This window comes from Leucopleurus acutus, assembly GCF_964270905.1.
Source record: "Leucopleurus acutus genome assembly, chromosome: 19".
Lineage (NCBI taxonomy): Eukaryota > Metazoa > Chordata > Mammalia > Artiodactyla > Delphinidae > Leucopleurus > Leucopleurus acutus.
The window spans coordinates 12,243,457-12,260,507 of NC_139161.1; the positions used below are offsets into that span (position 1 = coordinate 12,243,457).

Here is a 17,051-nt window from a genome sequence, read left to right on the forward strand (position 1 = left end):
ATTAAGAGACCCAAAGACATACCCTCTCCGCAGCAGAGAAAAATAAGAAGCAAGTTTAAGTATATACACTTGAGGATTATTCTTGTAATCAATGCTTCAGCAGTCTTCTTTGAAAATAGGCGTAAACATCTTAGATTAACTTTATCTAAAACTTTTTTTTGCCGGGGGTGGGGGTGGGGGTGGGGTGGGGGGTGGGGGACTAACTTTGTTCTGCATGACACAGAAACAACCAACTGTAACTTCTCAGTTGCACTATTCTTGTTATGAACTCTCATCAGATCTTTCACTTTTGAAAATTATTAGTAAGTTAACCATGGCCATGTTAAGTCTTTGACATCTCCATGGACAAAAAAAATGTTGTCTGTCATTTCAATAAACAAAGAATGTTGCCTGCCACCAAGCTATCAGCCTCTGCAGCCACCCCAACTGTGCACCCTGAGGGGATTTGGGATGGAGAAAAACAGGACACTGTCCCTACATAGTTAAGATGCATATCAAAGGAATGATTTCAATGGGCCCAAGGTCTTGCATCTTCCCATAGGTAGAAAGGCACTAAAATCCTCGAGATGTCTGCTTTTTGTGATTAGCAGTAATCTTTTGATGTCTGACTACATATATATTGTTTCAGCAAAAACTCCTACATATTCTTTCTCCTCCCTGACCTCTTTGGAACAGTCTCTCAGATCCATCTGACAGGCTACCTTCCCAGACTACAGTCCTCAGTAATGTTCTTGAATAAAACATAATTCTCAACTTTTAGGTTGTGCATTTTTAATTCAGTGAACATCTACAAAGAGTTTGTTTACTTTAATGGAAAAAAAATGAAAGAAAGAAAGAAGAAAAAGGAGAGAAAGCTTTACAGTCAGGTCAGCACAGTGGGAAAAGACTGTGCTTACAGGCATTGCTTAGACCACCGTGAGGCCATCCCAGTGGACTGACTCAGGATTTCCAGAACTCTAGTCAAGAAGCAGATGGACCATTGAGACCTCAGAACCAAGACTGAGAGGAACAAGGATTAACCACCTAGGACTGAAGGAACCAATGAGGGACGAGGCAGCTGTTGTTGGGAACACTATAGATGTGATTTTAATGTTCTCCTTTCTAGATATGCAAGGAACTCTTTCTTTTTCCCCTTAAGCTGTCTGTAGTCCACATACATTTAGTGGTCTCTGGTTTTGTAAACTGAAATGAAACATTTCTAAGTGGTATCTTGTTCTCCCTGCCCGAGTCCTCCAGAACTCAGAAACTCCTGTTGACTATTCTTACTTGCCTGACAATATAGTAATTTGCATAGGCTCAAAGAGAATCTGTCCTTGTTTTTACCAGGATTTGACTGGAAATGTGGATTATGCAGCCAAGGCCCTGCCTGGGCAGCCAGAGTTGAGAATGATACTCATTTAATTATCAGGACCCATTGCCTGTAAGGATCTGTGGTTGACTTCATGGAGCAATGCTCACAAAGCCCTCCCTCCCAGGATAACTGGCAGGTGCCAGGCTCACAGAGGGTTAAGGAAGGTCATCTCCTGGCAGGTCCAGGAACCTCAGAATATTTTGGAAACCTCAAGAAAAAAGGAATTTTCTCAAAATCATCAAGCAGGTGAAACATGGAGAGTTCTTGGCTTCCTGGACTCAGGACAACAAACAAGCTTTCAACAGTCCAATCTGAAATCGTGATGGAAAGTTCCAGCAAAGCAAACTCAAGAAGGCTAACACCGTGAATTAACACTCTTGCTGCGCCTATGGAAACGATCAGGCCAAATGATACCAGCCTTGTTTTGTGATCAAGGATAGTCTTTGAGATTATTTTTCTTTTTCTCTTTTTTCTTTTGGCCACGCTGTGCGACTTGTGGGATCTTAGTTCCCCGACCAGGAATTGAACCTAAGCCCTCAGCAGTGAAAGCGCAGAGTCCTAACCATTGGACCGCCAGGGAATTCCCCGAGATTATTTTTTTATCAAAAGATGAGAAACTGTAGGGAGGGACTTCTCTGGTGGCACAGTGGTTAAGAATCCGCCTGCCAAAACAGGGGACAAGGGTTCGAGCCCTGGGCCGGGAAGATCCCACATGCCGCGGAGCACCTAAGCCTGAGTGCCACAACTCCTGAGCCTGCGCTCCAGAGCCCACAAGCCACAACTACTGAGCCCGCATGCCACAACTACTGAAGCCTGTGCACCTAGAGCCCGTGCTCTGTATCAAGAGAAGCCACCGCAGTGAGAAGCCTGTGCACTGCAACGAAGAGTAGCCCCTGCTCGCCGCAACTAGAGAAAGACCACACGCAGCAAGGAAGACCCAAGGCAGCCAAAAGTAAATAAATTAATTTTTTAAAAAAGAAACTGCAGGGAAAAAACTGTGTTCCAATGGAAACTGCATAGCCTACTGCGCACCCTGAGGAGCTATCAGGTTCTTGCCTCTCATTGTGCCTGAACTACTTTACAACTCTGGAAGTTGACAGACACGCAAACTACACCTTGTCCCTTGGAGTTTTCATGGGCTCCCCCTCCCCCCTTTAGAGAAACCAGTTCTGCCCCATTTGCAATTCAATTCCTTTACTCCAAATAAATTTGTGCTCTTTTGATTTTTCCTTGGAATTGCTTATAACATGTGCCTGATTTCCTCACTGTTTAGTAAACAGAAGAGAATTCTAAACACGGGATCTTTTTTTTTTTTTTTTCCGGGATCATTTTCATATCTGTTTGAGAGCCATATTTTAATTCTTTCTGAAAATTACTTTTTAAAACCTGATTAAAGAAATATTATTAAATGTTATTAAACATCAGAAAGGACACTGACTAATATGAACCATGATGAGCTATTAACTGTCATGAACACTTCTGCTCTAAGTAACACGGCATGAAAATTGATACAACACAATGGTGAGGAGGAGAAATGGACAGAAATACAAGAGCAGTGCAAGATTTTAACACAAAGATCATGGTTCTTGGCTTTTCAAGTTGACGAGTATAAAGAAGTTTAGACAGAATGTTAATAATTGTATTTAAGCTGAGGCGTCCCAGCACTGGAGCCTACAGGCTGTTGGGTGGGGCTGGGTCTTCATGCCAGGGTGGTGGTCTCCAGGAGAGCTCACGCCAGTGGGTGTTCCCTGGTACCTCCGCCACCAGTGTCCTTGTCCCCACAGTGAGCTGCAGCTGCCTCCCACCTCCTCGGAGACCCCCCAAGACCAGCAGGATAGTCTTCGGTATTTTGCTCATTTGTTCATCCATGTGAACGTAAAATCCAGTTTGTCTAGCTCCTTGAAAAAAATATGCTGGGATTTTGATCAGTTTGAGAATTGACGTCCTCAAAAAAGTAAACTCTCTGTATCAGTGGACATACTATATCTCTGTTTATCTAGGTCTTCTTTAGCATCTTTAATAAAACTGTAATTTTTTTCCAATAAGAAAAAGTATATTTAATAAGGCTGCTTAATAGAACAGAATCAAAAGTAGACTTCAACTCATGCTTAAAAATAACTGAAGGAATTCTTTTTTAAATACATTTATTTATTTATTTTTGGCTGAGTTGGGTCCTCGTTGCTGCACGCGGGCTTTCCCCAGTTGTGGCAAGTGGGGGCTACTCTTTGTTGTGTTGCGCAGGCTTCTCATTGCGGTGGCTTCTCTTGTTGAGGAGCAAGGGCTCTAGGTGAACAGGTTTCAGTAGTTGTGGCTCGTGGGCTTAGTTGCTCCGCGGCATGTGGGATCTTCCTGGACCAGGGCTCAAACCCACGTCCCCTGCATTGGCAGTTGGATCCTTATAAACACTGCACCACCAGGGAAGCCCACTAAAGGAATTTTGAAACTCTCTCTTGTGAAAATTAACCAAGGGAATCTCACTAAGATGGAGTGGGAGACCAGAAGGGGAGCCCTTATGCACGTCCCACTCACATCAATACAGATCCTAACAGAAGAGACTACCTTGCATCTCCATATGGAAGTGACACTGCTTTACTGCTGCCTGTGGGAGGAAGACATTCTCCTTGCCTGGCAGCAGCCCAACCAATGAGAGATCATTACAGCTCAGCCAATGAAAAACCACTACACTTTGAACCCCCAGTTTCCTCCAATGGACTGTTTATAACGGCTCCCCACAATGTCCCCTTCTCCTCTATAAAAGAGTTTCCTCTCTTTTGCTTTACCCGACTTGCATGTGGTTCACCAGTTGTATGTTCTGAACTGCAATTCTTTGCTGCTCCTTAATAAACTCGTTTTGCTGATAAAAATAACTGTTTTAGGTTAACATTACATGGAGGTCCGACCGAGATCCAGAGCAGACCCCTGACAACCCCAAGGCTGGTGAGCAAACAGGTGTGGTACCAACAGAGCCCACTGAGCTCACTGTTTTTCTAGTCACCCCTGGAGTTTGAGGGTAAGCTTTTCTCCTGGATCTGAGCTCCACTCTTTTTGCATGTGGAAGCTCTCTAGGCTTTATCTGGGATCTGTTCAAAGGCTTCATCCTTTTTTGTTAAGGCCTTGTTTTGTCCGTGAGTACTCACTTGGCACTTCAGCCGGACTTGAAATCAGGCTGTCCCTACTGGAGCTGTGCTGGCATTTGGTCCAATTCCTTTTGGAACTGGGCTGTTCCTATTTGGAACTGTGCCATTCAGCCTCTGGCCTGATTCCGTTGGGATCAGGCTGTCCCTACTGGAACTGTGATGCTATTTGGCCTGCAGGCTGTTTAAGAATTACCTCTTTGGTTTAAGAGAAAAAAAAAAAAAAACTCTCGAAACTGGGATCCCAGTTATCTAAATGTCTTGAGGGCACCCCACATTCAAGGACCCTGTCTGATTTTATGTTTAAAAACCACAGCCCCTCCTCCTGCACATTTCTGTGGGGAAATTTCAGGCTCCCCAAACTTACCTTTCTTAAAACTATATTAGCCATAGCTCTGAAATCATCAAAATTAAACCGGGTGCCTCTTTTGGTTGCTATTTTGAGGCTTCCAAACATTATCAGGAATTTAAAATTGCTTCCCTGCAAATACAATAATTACATTAACTGAGGCAAACAAACAATTAAAGAAAGACAAAATGGCTCTGAAGTCTCATGCGCAGCTCCCCCAACTCCTTTGTCCCTGGGGTCATCTTGTTCATCCTCCCACCCCTGCTTCTTTGTCTCAGGCTCTGCCGCCCTCTGAACCTATCAGAACCTGCCCTTTAAAGTGAAATATTCTGAGGGTCCAAAGAGACCCCAGATTACTTATGTTCCGTTGAGGAAGGGTGAATTGCCAGACGCAGTTAAAGACTTTCCTAAAGTAACTGAGGGCCCCCCGTAGGTTTGCTGGAGAATTTAGCATAGTTATTCAAACCTACCAGTCTGGTTTCTCAGATTTATATCAGTTAGTTTACATGCTTTTTGAGGGGCAAGCCAAACACTGGATGAAATTAGCCCGATGGAAACACCCTGGAGGGGATTTAGAAAAACAAACCCCTAGCTTCTGGCAAGAGGTCAGAACGTGCTGAAAACCTCCACCAGCAATTACAGTCGTCTTTCCTAAGCCTGTTGATGGGAATAAAATTTAGGTTTTCACACAAAAATCTGATAAACCTGTTCATAACTATTATAATTGACTTCACATTGTTTTTAAAGAAAATTCTGGTCTTCCTTCAGATGTTCAAACCACTCAGATACCCCTTATCTCCATACTTATGAATGGGCTGAACCAGGATCTTTCTCTTTTAAAAGAACAAGGGTGGAATGGGAAATTATGTCCACTCTAGACTTAGTTAACTTGGCAAATTAGTTCACTCGAATCCTAGATGAATCACCTAAAAGAAAGACCACTAGGGCTCCCCTGGTGGCGCAGTGGTTGAGAGTCCGCCTGCCGATGCAGGGGACATGGGTTCATGCCCTGGTCCGGGAAGTTCCCACATGCCGCGGAGCGGCTGGACCCATGAGCCATGGCCGCTGAGCCTGCGCGGCTGGAGCCTGTGCTCCGCAACGGGAGAGGCCACAACAGTGAGAGGCCCACGTACTGCAAAAAAAAAAAAAAAAAGAAAGAAAGAAAGACCACTAAATTCTTAATCTTCAACTCCCGAAAATGAAGGCCCCTTAATGAAACCCAAAACCTTCTAGTTTCTGCTATTACTGTAAAGAGCGAGGACACTGGAAAGACTGTTACAAGTTTAAGCGTTTCGGGCATCTTCAGCCCTCTAACCAGCCTCTCCAATATCCTCTTAACTCCCAATGAGGGGCTCCAAGGAAGGACAGAGGCTCTCCCAATCCTCTCCTTGAATCAGCTTGGAGAAGCCACTCTCCAGATTGGGAACGAATCTCTCTCTGTCCTTACAGACACCAGACCACACTCTCAGTGCTCAGCCCCACTGCTAGAAAGGAGCCCCTGCCTCAAAATACTAAAATGGTCCAAGTAGTGGGGGATCTCTAATGCACCTCAGCAGGGTCCTGTTTCTGAACCTATGCCCTTTTGCTTAGACCCTTTAAGAGATACATACCCTCTTCTCCTTAGCTCCTCCGTCCCTATTCATTTAATAGGCTGAGACTTCTTGGAAAAGTATCATGCCTGAACTTCTTTCTCCCAAAAGGGGGAAACAGTTCTCAAATTTGACAGTCGCCATCAAAATAGCCACCAGGTGAATTAAATGATCCTTTGACATCTTTTATTTGCTCTGTCTCCAACGGCTCTGGAACTGACTCCGGAAACACTAATCATTTGTCCCTATTGAATCAGCTACCACTCTCCTTATGGGCACTCTCTCCAATTGGTATCGGCAAAATCCACAGTGTACCTCCCATCGAGATTCAAATAGATCCCTCAAAACCTCTCCTCAAGTAAAAAAGCCCTTCAAGGTATAAAGTCCATAACAGAAGACTTTGAGGCTTATGGCCTCATTATCCCCTACAGTAGTTCGTGTGGTACTCCTATCTCACCCGTGAGAAAACCCGTTTCCTCTCGTTTTACTGGACTTCCACGTGGTTCACCGTAGCTGCAGTCCTAAATGGCAATTCTTTGCTGTTCCCATTTTGCTGGAAAAATAACTGGCCATTTTTGTGTTTTAGGTGAACAATCCTAACCTAACTTGAGTGAAATAGAAAACCTGAGCCCATAGGGGCAGAACATCTGGCAACTAATCACCCTGATAATATGATCCCTCAAAACCCCTGGGACATGGCCAAAGCCATACTCAGATGGGAAATTCACACCTTAAAAAATGCAATTACTGGGCTTGCTTGATGGTACAGTGGTTGAGAATCCGCCTGCCAATGCAGGGGACACGGGTTCGAGCCCTGGTCCGAGAAGATCCCACATGCCGCGGAGCAACTAAGCCATGAGCCACAACTACTAAGCCTGCGCTCTAGAGCCCATGAGCCACAACCACTGAGCCTGCATGCCACAACTACTGAAGCCCACACACCTAGAGCCCGTGCTCCACAACAAGAGAAGCCACTGCAATGAGAAGCCCGCACACCACAACGAAGAGTAGCCCCCGCTCGTCGCAACTAGAGAAAGACCGCACACAGCAATGAAGACCCAATGCAGCTAAAAATAAATAAATAAATAAATTTATATATATAAAAAATGCAATTACTAAACAAAAAAGAATGAAGTAAATGTTTAAGAAATCAGGGAAAGAACAATAAAATTATCTCAAGGATAAGAATGAATAAAGATGAAATGGAAACTTCTGGTAAAGACACAGGAATCTACCCATTGGCTCCAAGCAGTCACCTTTGAGGAAACCCCCTGGAAGGTAGCAGAGAAATTTTAAAACACACACACACACACACACACACACACACACACACACACACAATGTAAATAAACACATCTAACATGCTCCAGAAGAGATTAGAAAGAAATAGGAAGAAGTGGTATTTAAAGAAACAATGGGTGAATGGATAAAGAAGATGTGGCAGATATATACAATGGAATATTACTCAGCCATAAAAAGAAACAAAATTGAGTTATTTGTAGTGAGGTGGATGGACCTAGAGACTGTCATACAGAGTGAAGTAAGTCAGAAAGAGCAAAAAAAACCCCGTATGCTAACACATATATATGGAATCTAAAAAAAAAAAAGGTTCTGAAGAACCTAGGGGCAGGACAGGAATAAAGATGCAGACGTAGAGAATGGACTTGAGGACATGGGGAGGGGGAAGGGTAAGCTGGGACGAAGTGAGAGAGTGGCACTGACATATATACACTACCAAATGTAAAATAGATAGCTAGTGGGAAGCAGCCGCATAGCACAGGGAGATCAGCTCGGTGCTTTGTGACCACCTAGAGGGGTGGGATAGGGAGGGTGGGAAGGAGACACAAGAGGGAGGAGATATGGGGATGTATGTAAATGTATAGCTGATTCACTTTGTTATACAGCAGAAACTAATACACCATAGTAAAGCAATTATACTCCAATAAAGATGTTAAAAAAAAAAAAAAAAGAAAGAAACAATGGGGACTTCCCTGGTGGCTCAGTGGTTAAGAATCCACCTGCCAATGCAGGGGACACGGGTTCGAGCCCTGGTCTGGGAAGATCCCACATGCCGCGGAACAACTAAGCCCGTGTGCCACAACTACTGAGCCTGCGCTCTAGAGCCCACCAGCCACAACTACTGAGCCCCCTTGCCACAACTACTGAAGCCCGTGGGCCTAGAGCCCGTGCTCTGCAACAGAGAAGCTACTGCGATGAGAAGCCCGCGCACCACAACGAAGAGTAGCCCCCACTCACCACAACTAGAGAAAGCCCGCGTGCAGCAACGAAGACCCAATGCAGCCAAAAATAAATAAATAAATTTATTAAAAAAAAAATGGCTGAGAATTTTAAAGAATCGGGAAAAAAAAAACAAAACCAACCAACCACAAGTCTTAAGATTTAAAAAACATACTGATTCCAGAGCAGGTTAAATTAAAGCAGAGCAACTCTCACGTAGACACAGGATGGTAAAACAGGAGCACAAACGGATTAGATGAAAAAAATCTGAGAGCAGCCAGAGGAAAGGGAGGCCACCCACAAGGAAGGGGCTTGTACTAATGCTGTCTTCTCAGAAGACAGCAGGGTATTGTCTTTATTTTTTTTTGCTACGTTGGGTCTTCGTTGCTGCGTCCGGGCTTTCTCTCGTTGTGGCAAGTGGGTCTACTCTTGGCTGCAGTGCGCGGGCTTCTTACTGCAGTGTCTTCTCTTGCATTGGAGCACGGGCTCTAGGCACACGGGCTCAGTAGTTGTGGTGCACAGACTTCGTTGCTCCGCGGCATGTGGGATCTTCCCGGACCAGGGCTCGAACCCGTGTCCCCTGCATTGGCAGGTGGATTCTTTTTTCTTATTTATTTATTTTATTTATTAATTTTTGGCTGCATTGGGTCTTCGTTGCTACGTGCAGGCTTTCTCTAGTTGCAGCGAGTGGGGCTACTCTTCATTGCAGTGCGTGGGCTTCTCCTTGCGGTGGCTTCTTTTGTTGCCGAGCACAGGCTCTAGGCGCGTGGGCTTCAGTAGTTGTGGCTCGTGGGCTCTAGAGCACAGGCTCAGTAGTTGTGGTACACGGGCTTAGTTGCTCCGCAGCATGTGGGATCTTCCCAGACCAGGGCTCGAACCCGTGTCCCCTGAATTGGCAGGTGGATTCTTAACCACTGCGCCACCAGGGAAGTTGCTATTGTCTTTGAAAAAATTGTAAGAAAATGCTAATCAGAGGTCTCTTTCCAGCTATGCCATCGTTCTAGAAAGTGGTCAAAATAAAATCATTTTATGAAGACAAAGAGTTTATTGCCCACAGGCTCTTCTTGAAAGAAAGACTAGATCCCTGAGTGTCAGTTCCTTTCCCTCCCAGGCCCTCAGAAGAGATGTGTGAAATTGTGCATGACCCAGGGCTCCCGAGGGTCCTAGAGAAGCAGAGTGTGGCAGGTTACTGACAGCGAGGGGCAAACATGCCAAGAGTTCATAAAATGTGACTGAAAATCACTGCTTCTAAATTAATATCATTTACAGTAGGATTGGATATCCTTATGTATGATCATAATTAATTACATGTAAAGAGGTATTTTACTATTTATGTAAGTGTGCCCAATAAACAGCATTGGGTCAGCCAGCTAACCACTTAGGAAAAGATAAAGATAAATCCCTAATTTGTTCTTTTCTTTTACTAAATCATTTCTAGATGAATCAAAAATTCAGCAAGAAGAAAGTTGGGGGAAGGGACAAAAGAAACTCAGCAGGAAAACTACATGATAATGAGATACAAATGGCCAAAACACACACACACACAGAAATGTAAAGAAATACAAATTAAAACAATGAACTATTTTTACCTAACTAAATTGGCAAAAAACATTTTCTAATGAATTTTTAGTTTCTGTGAAGCTGTGGTCAAGTAGGCACTTTACTGTTGTAAAAATGCCTGAGATGCGCTTTGGTGGGGGGTAGGGGTGGACTGGGGGCACGACCATGCCCTCCTGCGAGGCTGGCTACAGCATGACTGCCGAGCCGCAGGACACACATGTGATTCCAGCGTGGAGTCTCCTCCCAGTGGGGCCAGCGAGGGAATGAGTGCAGACTGAGGCGGGGGCCACGTGGAGTTCCAACGTGAGGGTGCGTGTGACAGTGTGAACACACACCCCGACAGACAGACAGATAGGCGCCAAAATGCGGATGAGTTCTAGTCAGTAATTTGTGCTTTCCAGTATAAGTTAACAATTTCTCAGCATTCATTTGTATTTTTATAGTGAGCAAACAGCCTTTCATAATCAGAATAAAAAGAGAGCTTTTAAGAAGTGCTGGCTATGGGACTTCCCTGGTGGTGCAGTGGTTAAGAATCTGCCTGCCAATGCAGGGGACATGGGTTCGAGCCCTGGTCCGGGAAGATCCCACATGCCGCGGAGCAACTACACCCATGCGCCACAACTACTGAGCCTGCTCTCTAGAGCCCACAAGCCACAGCTACTGAGCCTGCGAGCCGCAACTACTGAAGCCCGCGCGCCTAGAGCCCATGCTCCGCAACAAGAGAAGCCACCACAATGAGAAGCCCACGCACCACAACGAAGAATAGCCCCTGCTCACTGAAACTGGAGAAAGCCCACGTGCAGCAACAAAGACCCAACACAGCCAAAAAAATAAAATAATAATAATAATAAATAAATAAAAAGAAATGCCGGCTATCAAAGGCTATATACTGTGTGATTCCAACTGTATGCCATTCTGGAAAAGGCTAAACTATGGAGACAGTGAAAAGATGAGTGGTTGTCAGAAGTCAGGAGGGAGGGAGGATGACCAGTGGAGCACAGAGGCTCCAAACCCACAGAACACACACCACCAAGGTGAACCTGATGTAAACTACGGACTCTGGGTGACGCTGTGTCAAAGGAGTTTCACTGATTACGACAAATGTACCATCTAGAGTGGATGTGGATTATGAGGGGGGAGTGCGTGTGCGGGGTCAGGGAGTGTACGGGAAATCTGTGTCTTCTGCTCAGTTTTGCTGTGAACCTAAAACTACCCCCCAAATAAAGTCTTTCAAAAGTGTTAGATGTTAAGATCCTTAGAAACAACACTTTAAGGAATCCTAGCTGTATACTATAGATTAGGAAAACATCATGTGCAGTTCCAATTTCTGGCAAAAGCTGAATTGGCAGCAGGAGGAAGAACAGAGTAGGAGAGAGGTGGGCCAAGCTGAAGTCCACTCAGTTTGCCTGCATGACCTGCCCTTTTCTGGCCCTCCACCGTGCAGGCCTGCTCAGGCTGTGCTGGCATCCATCATGGTCCTGGCCTCACCCACAGCAGATGGTGTAATGGTCTCTCAGAAGTGAGGGGTGAGCACTCAGAGCTGGGCTGACAGGAGTGCAAACGGGGACGGGGCACCTGGGGACAGGTGACTCCCCAGCACTGCCACCCACCCACTCGCCTGGAGAAGAGGTGGGGGAGTGAAGGGCTGAATCAAGGGCCACCTGGGCAGCTCTGGGCCACATGCCCAACCACGCGAGTCTGCCTGTCTGTAAATGCGGATCCGAAGGCCCGGACCTGAGCGGGAGGGACGTGGCTGGCACAGGAGCCTGACCCCAGGCCGTGGAGGATGCAGGATGAAGCCAGGGCCAGTGAAGGGGCTGCTCTGCTAGCTCCCTGCGGGGATGAGGTCCCTTCCCAGAGGCATACAGGCGAGGACAAGCCTTGGGGCAGGGGCAGGTGTACCCTGGGGTCGACCCTGCCTGGTGGCGCTGAAACCAGAGGGAGCCAGAGTGGGTGTGGCTCTGCCTTGGCTGTACGGCCTCACATTTTCAATATTGTCAAGTGATGATAAGATACTTCTGTCACAGCTGGTCATTCTGTACCACTTAATGATCGCGGTCACATGACTGATGACCCTGGTAAATCATCTTTGTGAAAAAATGCAGACAGACCAGTCTTGTTCACAGCCTTTGCTATCCCCCAAATGTGGGAGAGTAGAAACCTACCATCGCACGGTGTTGGGGGAGGGTGGCCTTCCCAAAAGGGAACCAACGGAGTATGCTGGACATTCTTACAAACCACCAGTGACAGAGAAGTTCACAGAGCAAACCCCAAACCCTTCACCCATCTCTTCTCACTCTGCTATCCTCCTCAAAGCGCTGGATGTGCTTCCTTCCAGTCCGCCCTGTATGTGCACGCGTGCACATACACGCTTTGTATGTTCACCTGGGGCTCCAAGCACACTGTTCGGCGGGCTGCTCCTCTCACAGGCTGACGGGTCTGGGCTGGCACACACAGTGTGTGGTCAGTGGGCCGAGCTGGTCCTTACAGTGTCCAGGCCCGCGAGGAAAGGACACAAAGTGAGAATACGCGTTAGGACGTCAGGGGCTTTGAAGTAATTTGGAAGGGCCACATTTTTATTGTACTTGACAAAAGAATCATCCACAGTGGACTGGAGCTGAATGCGGAAAGCGGGCTGTCTGTCCCTCTTGTTTGAGAAGCGCTGTGCGGAGATGGCGCCTGCTGGGGATGCGGGCGCCCCTTCGTTCTCTTGAGGGCTGAGCAGCATCCAAGTTCTGACTCCGATGTCCCACGGATGAACACCTGGACCTTCCCAATAACGTTCTTACTGTAATAAAAACGCTGTCAAAAATATCCTTGTATGGGCTTCCCTGGTGGCGCAGTGGTTGAGAGTCCGCCTGCCGATGCAGGGAACACAGGTTCGTGCCCCAGTCCGGGAAGATCCCACATGCCGCGGAGCGGCTAGGCCCGTGAGCCATGGCCGCTGAGCCTGCGCATCTGGAGCCTGTGCTCCGCAACGGGAGAGGCCACAACAGTGAGAGGCCCGCGTACCGCAAAAAAAAAAAAAAAAAAAATATATATATATATATGTATCCTTGTATGTACATCTTTTTCAGATCTGTGAGAAAATCTTTTAAAAGAATCTCTAGGGGAAGAGTAGCTTATTCAAAGGGTACGAACATTAAAAAATTTGAGAGGGCAGCCAAATTGCCCTCCAAAAAGGCTTCACCAGGGAAGGTTCCCGCGGAGGCAGGGTGTCCCCCACACTCTCCTGGACAATGAGGGTGGGACTTTTTAGTCTGGGCGTAAACTTGATGCTGACTTACTTGCCCGCCTCAGACTCCTGCAGAGGCGCGTGGCGTCCATACCCTTGTCAGTTCTGTGGATTTTCTCCTGTACGTGCCATCCAGCATTTTGCCTGTGATCTACAGATGCCCATTTTGGGTACTCATTCGTTTTACCTGTCAGGTATGTTGCAAACATTTCCCGAGTCTGTTATTTGTCTTTTATCTTTGCTTACAATGTCTTTTCCTTAGAGATATACTAAGATGTAATGAGGGACTTCCCTGGTGGCACAGTGGTTAAGAATCCGCCTGCCAATGCAGGGGACACGGTTTGAGCCCTGGCCCAGGAACATCCCACATGCCGCGGAGCAACTAAGCCTGAGTGCCACAACTACTGAGCCTGCGCTCTAGAGACCGTGAGCCACAACTACTGAGCCTGCGTGCCACAGCTACTGAAGCCCGCACGCCTAGAGTCTGTGCTCCGCAACAAGAGAAGCCACTGCAATGAGAAGCCCACGCATCGCAACGAAGAGTAGCCCCCGCTCGCTGCAACTAGAGAAAGCCTGTGCACAGCAATGAAGACCGAACGCAGCCAAAAAAATAAAAAATAAATTTAAAAAAAAGATGTAATGACATCAAATCTGTTGATTTTTGACTTTTCCATGTCTATGTGGTTTTAAACTTTTTAAGGGGAGCCTTCCTCATGCTTGGGATTGTTGCAAAGATGCACTGAGTCAGTATGTGCATAGCCAATGGGCGAAGGGCAGTTGGAGCTGAATGCCACATCTCCGCACATATGGAAGTCTTAGAAAATGAAGGGGTAACAAGCACAGATGCAGAAGAAAGTAGAGAGTTATGGGCCACTATGTGCCACTCTACGGTAGTACTTTAAAGGCTAGGAACTCTGGATAGATTTCCAGCAAAATGTAAACGTCCAAAATTGATCCAGGAAGAGGCAGAAAATCCATACAGACAAATCACCAGAGAAGAAAATGAAAGGTGGTTAAAAGTCTACCACTAATGAAAACACCAGGCATGGAAAGTTCTATTGCTGAGGTCGCTCCAACTTTCAGAGAAGGCTGCAAACTTGGTCACTAGGGATTTGCGGCTTTCTCTGACACTGGGAGGCACAGGGAGCAGGCCTGGGGAGAGGAGTTCAGTCAGGTTGGGGCCTGGCAATGGAGGGTCTGCACCGATCAGGGGCTCCTCTACTGGATGGATGGGCGATGGATGGATGGATGGGTGGGTGGGTGGGTGGATGGGTGGGTAGGTAGGTGGATGACTCAAATATTTGGCCATGAGGCCAGCTGATTACAGGAAGCCACAATGAGGAGGAAAGAAAAGTTCACTGGGATAAAAGGTCAGAGGGAGAGGGAGGCATGGCTGTGATCAAAAAGGTCTGGGGCCTCAAGGGCTGGGAGAGGGAACCCTGAGAGTGGCAGGGCTTGGCACGGAGGCCAAGGTTAAGGGGCAGGAAGGTTCAGATGTGGGAGGGAATGGGGTAGAATTAAGAAATGGAGCCCTTGGGGCTTCCCTGGTGGCGCAGTGGTTGAGATGCAGGGGACACGGGTTCATGACGCAGTCTGGGAAGATCCCACATGCCGCGGAGCGGCTGGTCTCGTGAGCCTGCTGGGCTGGGCTCGTGAGCCTGCTGGGCTGGGCTCAGCCCGCCACTGAGCCTGCGCATCCGGAGCCTGTGCTCCGCAACGGGAGAGGCCACAACAGGAGAGGCCGCGTACCGCAAAAAAAAAAAAAAAAAAAAAAAAAAAGCTACTATTATCGTACACACAGCTCAGTGCTACAAAGAGACCGGGGATGGATGTTCCGCCCGACCTCCTTCCCCTTCAGTGGGAAGTGCTTTCTGGGTACTGCAGTGCTTGGGGGTGAGGAGGACCCTTGAGGGAAGCCAAGACTCTAGTTAGCCAAGAGGAAGCATTCTGCAGACACCCCATGGCTCCGAGCTCCTTAGAGGCACACTGGGGTGCTCTGCTTCCAGTAGGAAACACAAGCCTGGGGCCTTGCTCCTCAAGGAGGTGAGCTGTCATGGAGAGAGGGGATGGCTTAGTTTCAAGTCGACAACAGGGTAGAATCCCAAAGCTCCCAGACTCTGGGATCATCACAGTGACTCAAAGCTCTTGCTGGAAAAGGACAGACAAGCAGAAGCCACAGAAGTTGAGGGGTAAGCTGTGAGAAAGCGGCCTGTGCCCCAGCTGCAGGAAAACCGAGGGGCTTAAGGCAGAGGCAGCGCGAGCGCCGCTCAGCCAGGCTGGGTGACCCGGGGGTGCTTGTGAGAACCGGATGGTGCCAAGGCGCCAGGAGAGGCCCAATGTGTGGTGGCTCTGGTGGGTTCCATGGGCCCCTTTCTCAGGAACCAGCACCCAAGACCCCCACGGGCAGCCTGGGTGTCTGCGGCCCACAGCCCTGGCCTCTCGGCTGCACCGCATACACTGTCGCCTTTATCTCGAGGAAGCCGAGGCCCGAGCCGGCCTGGGAACCCGGCAGCCTTTGCCGTCACCACAAAGCCGCATAGAAACACCAGCTGCTTTGCTAACCTGTGGTATTTTTCTCACAGATGCTGCCAGAGGAGTGGGTTCACGGAACTCCCACTGCAGAGATGAAGCCAAGCTCTGTGCCTGACTCCTGACCTGGCCACTCCACAGGGCGGCTCTGTTCTCCCTTCTAAACCCCCCCCACCCCCCGCCCCGCCAGCCTGGCCAGCCCTCCTCCCTCTGGCCCTCTTCCGGTCCCCCCACCGCGGCTCTTCTGTTGCCAGCATCCCCAACCACACGGCGCAGGCGATGCTGGGCCGGTGGGGGGGGGGGGGTGTGACCCACCAGTGAGGTGGCCCAGCTCTGCACGCAGCCGGTTCCCCAGCTCCAGGAGCTGCTCCTTCTCCAGGTGCAGCCGCAGGATTTTCCTGGCTGCCTCCTTGAGCTTCCTCTGGAGTCGGGGCACAGACAGGGCCTGAGGGGGCTGTGCCTCCTGGTCCTCGGTCCCTGCGGGTCCTCCACGTGCCGGGCCCTGTGAACAAATCCACACAGCAGAGGCCATCAGATGAGTCCTGGAGGGGAACGGGAAGTGGGAGTGAGGGTGCGGATGGTGGGTGCCACCGCCCGAACGACTGTCCCAGAACCCACATCGCTGGGTGACGTCCCTCCACCATGATGCATCCATGCCCACCTTCTCTCTCAGGGGGGCGGGGTTGGGCTGGGGGTGTGCTCTGAATGAAGGCCCTTGAGGCTCCCAGGCCAAGGCCTGCCTGCACTTGGTGACTCTGTGCCCTGCCCCAATGCCTTTGTCTTTCCAGTGACAGTGAGGAGCCAGCTGGCACCCAGGCCTGGGCTCCCTCCAAAGGTGCCCCCGGGACCCAGGAGGGCTACACGTGTGATCCGACCCCCTTCGAGGGCCCCATGGTCACAGGCTGGGTGCCTGCTGGCCGCCTGGTGTGGAAGGGGGCTGGCAGAGACCCAAAAGGTGGCCTGGAACGGGAACCCAGCCTCCATTACTCTCTTCCCCTTGCCCTGGATGGCTGCACTGCTGGGCCCCTCTGCCCTGGGCCCTTCTCCAACGCCTCCCTTGCCTTCA

At 48.5% G+C, this 17,051-nt stretch overlaps 1 protein-coding gene across 2 annotated transcripts in view; it reads right to left on the reverse strand.

The window, feature by feature from the left end:
• Positions 1-17,051, reverse strand: part of CCDC57 (coiled-coil domain containing 57) — a gene marked incomplete at its 3' end in the record, with an annotated part of 106,271 nt that overhangs the window by 33,747 nt on the left and 55,473 nt on the right. For both annotated transcript variants that reach the window (XM_082860378.1, XM_082860379.1), the window contains one exon: positions 16,301-16,487. In XM_082860378.1, coding sequence (XP_082716504.1) covers positions 16,301-16,487 — 187 coding nt within the window. The remainder of the gene's footprint in view (positions 1-16,300; positions 16,488-17,051) is intronic.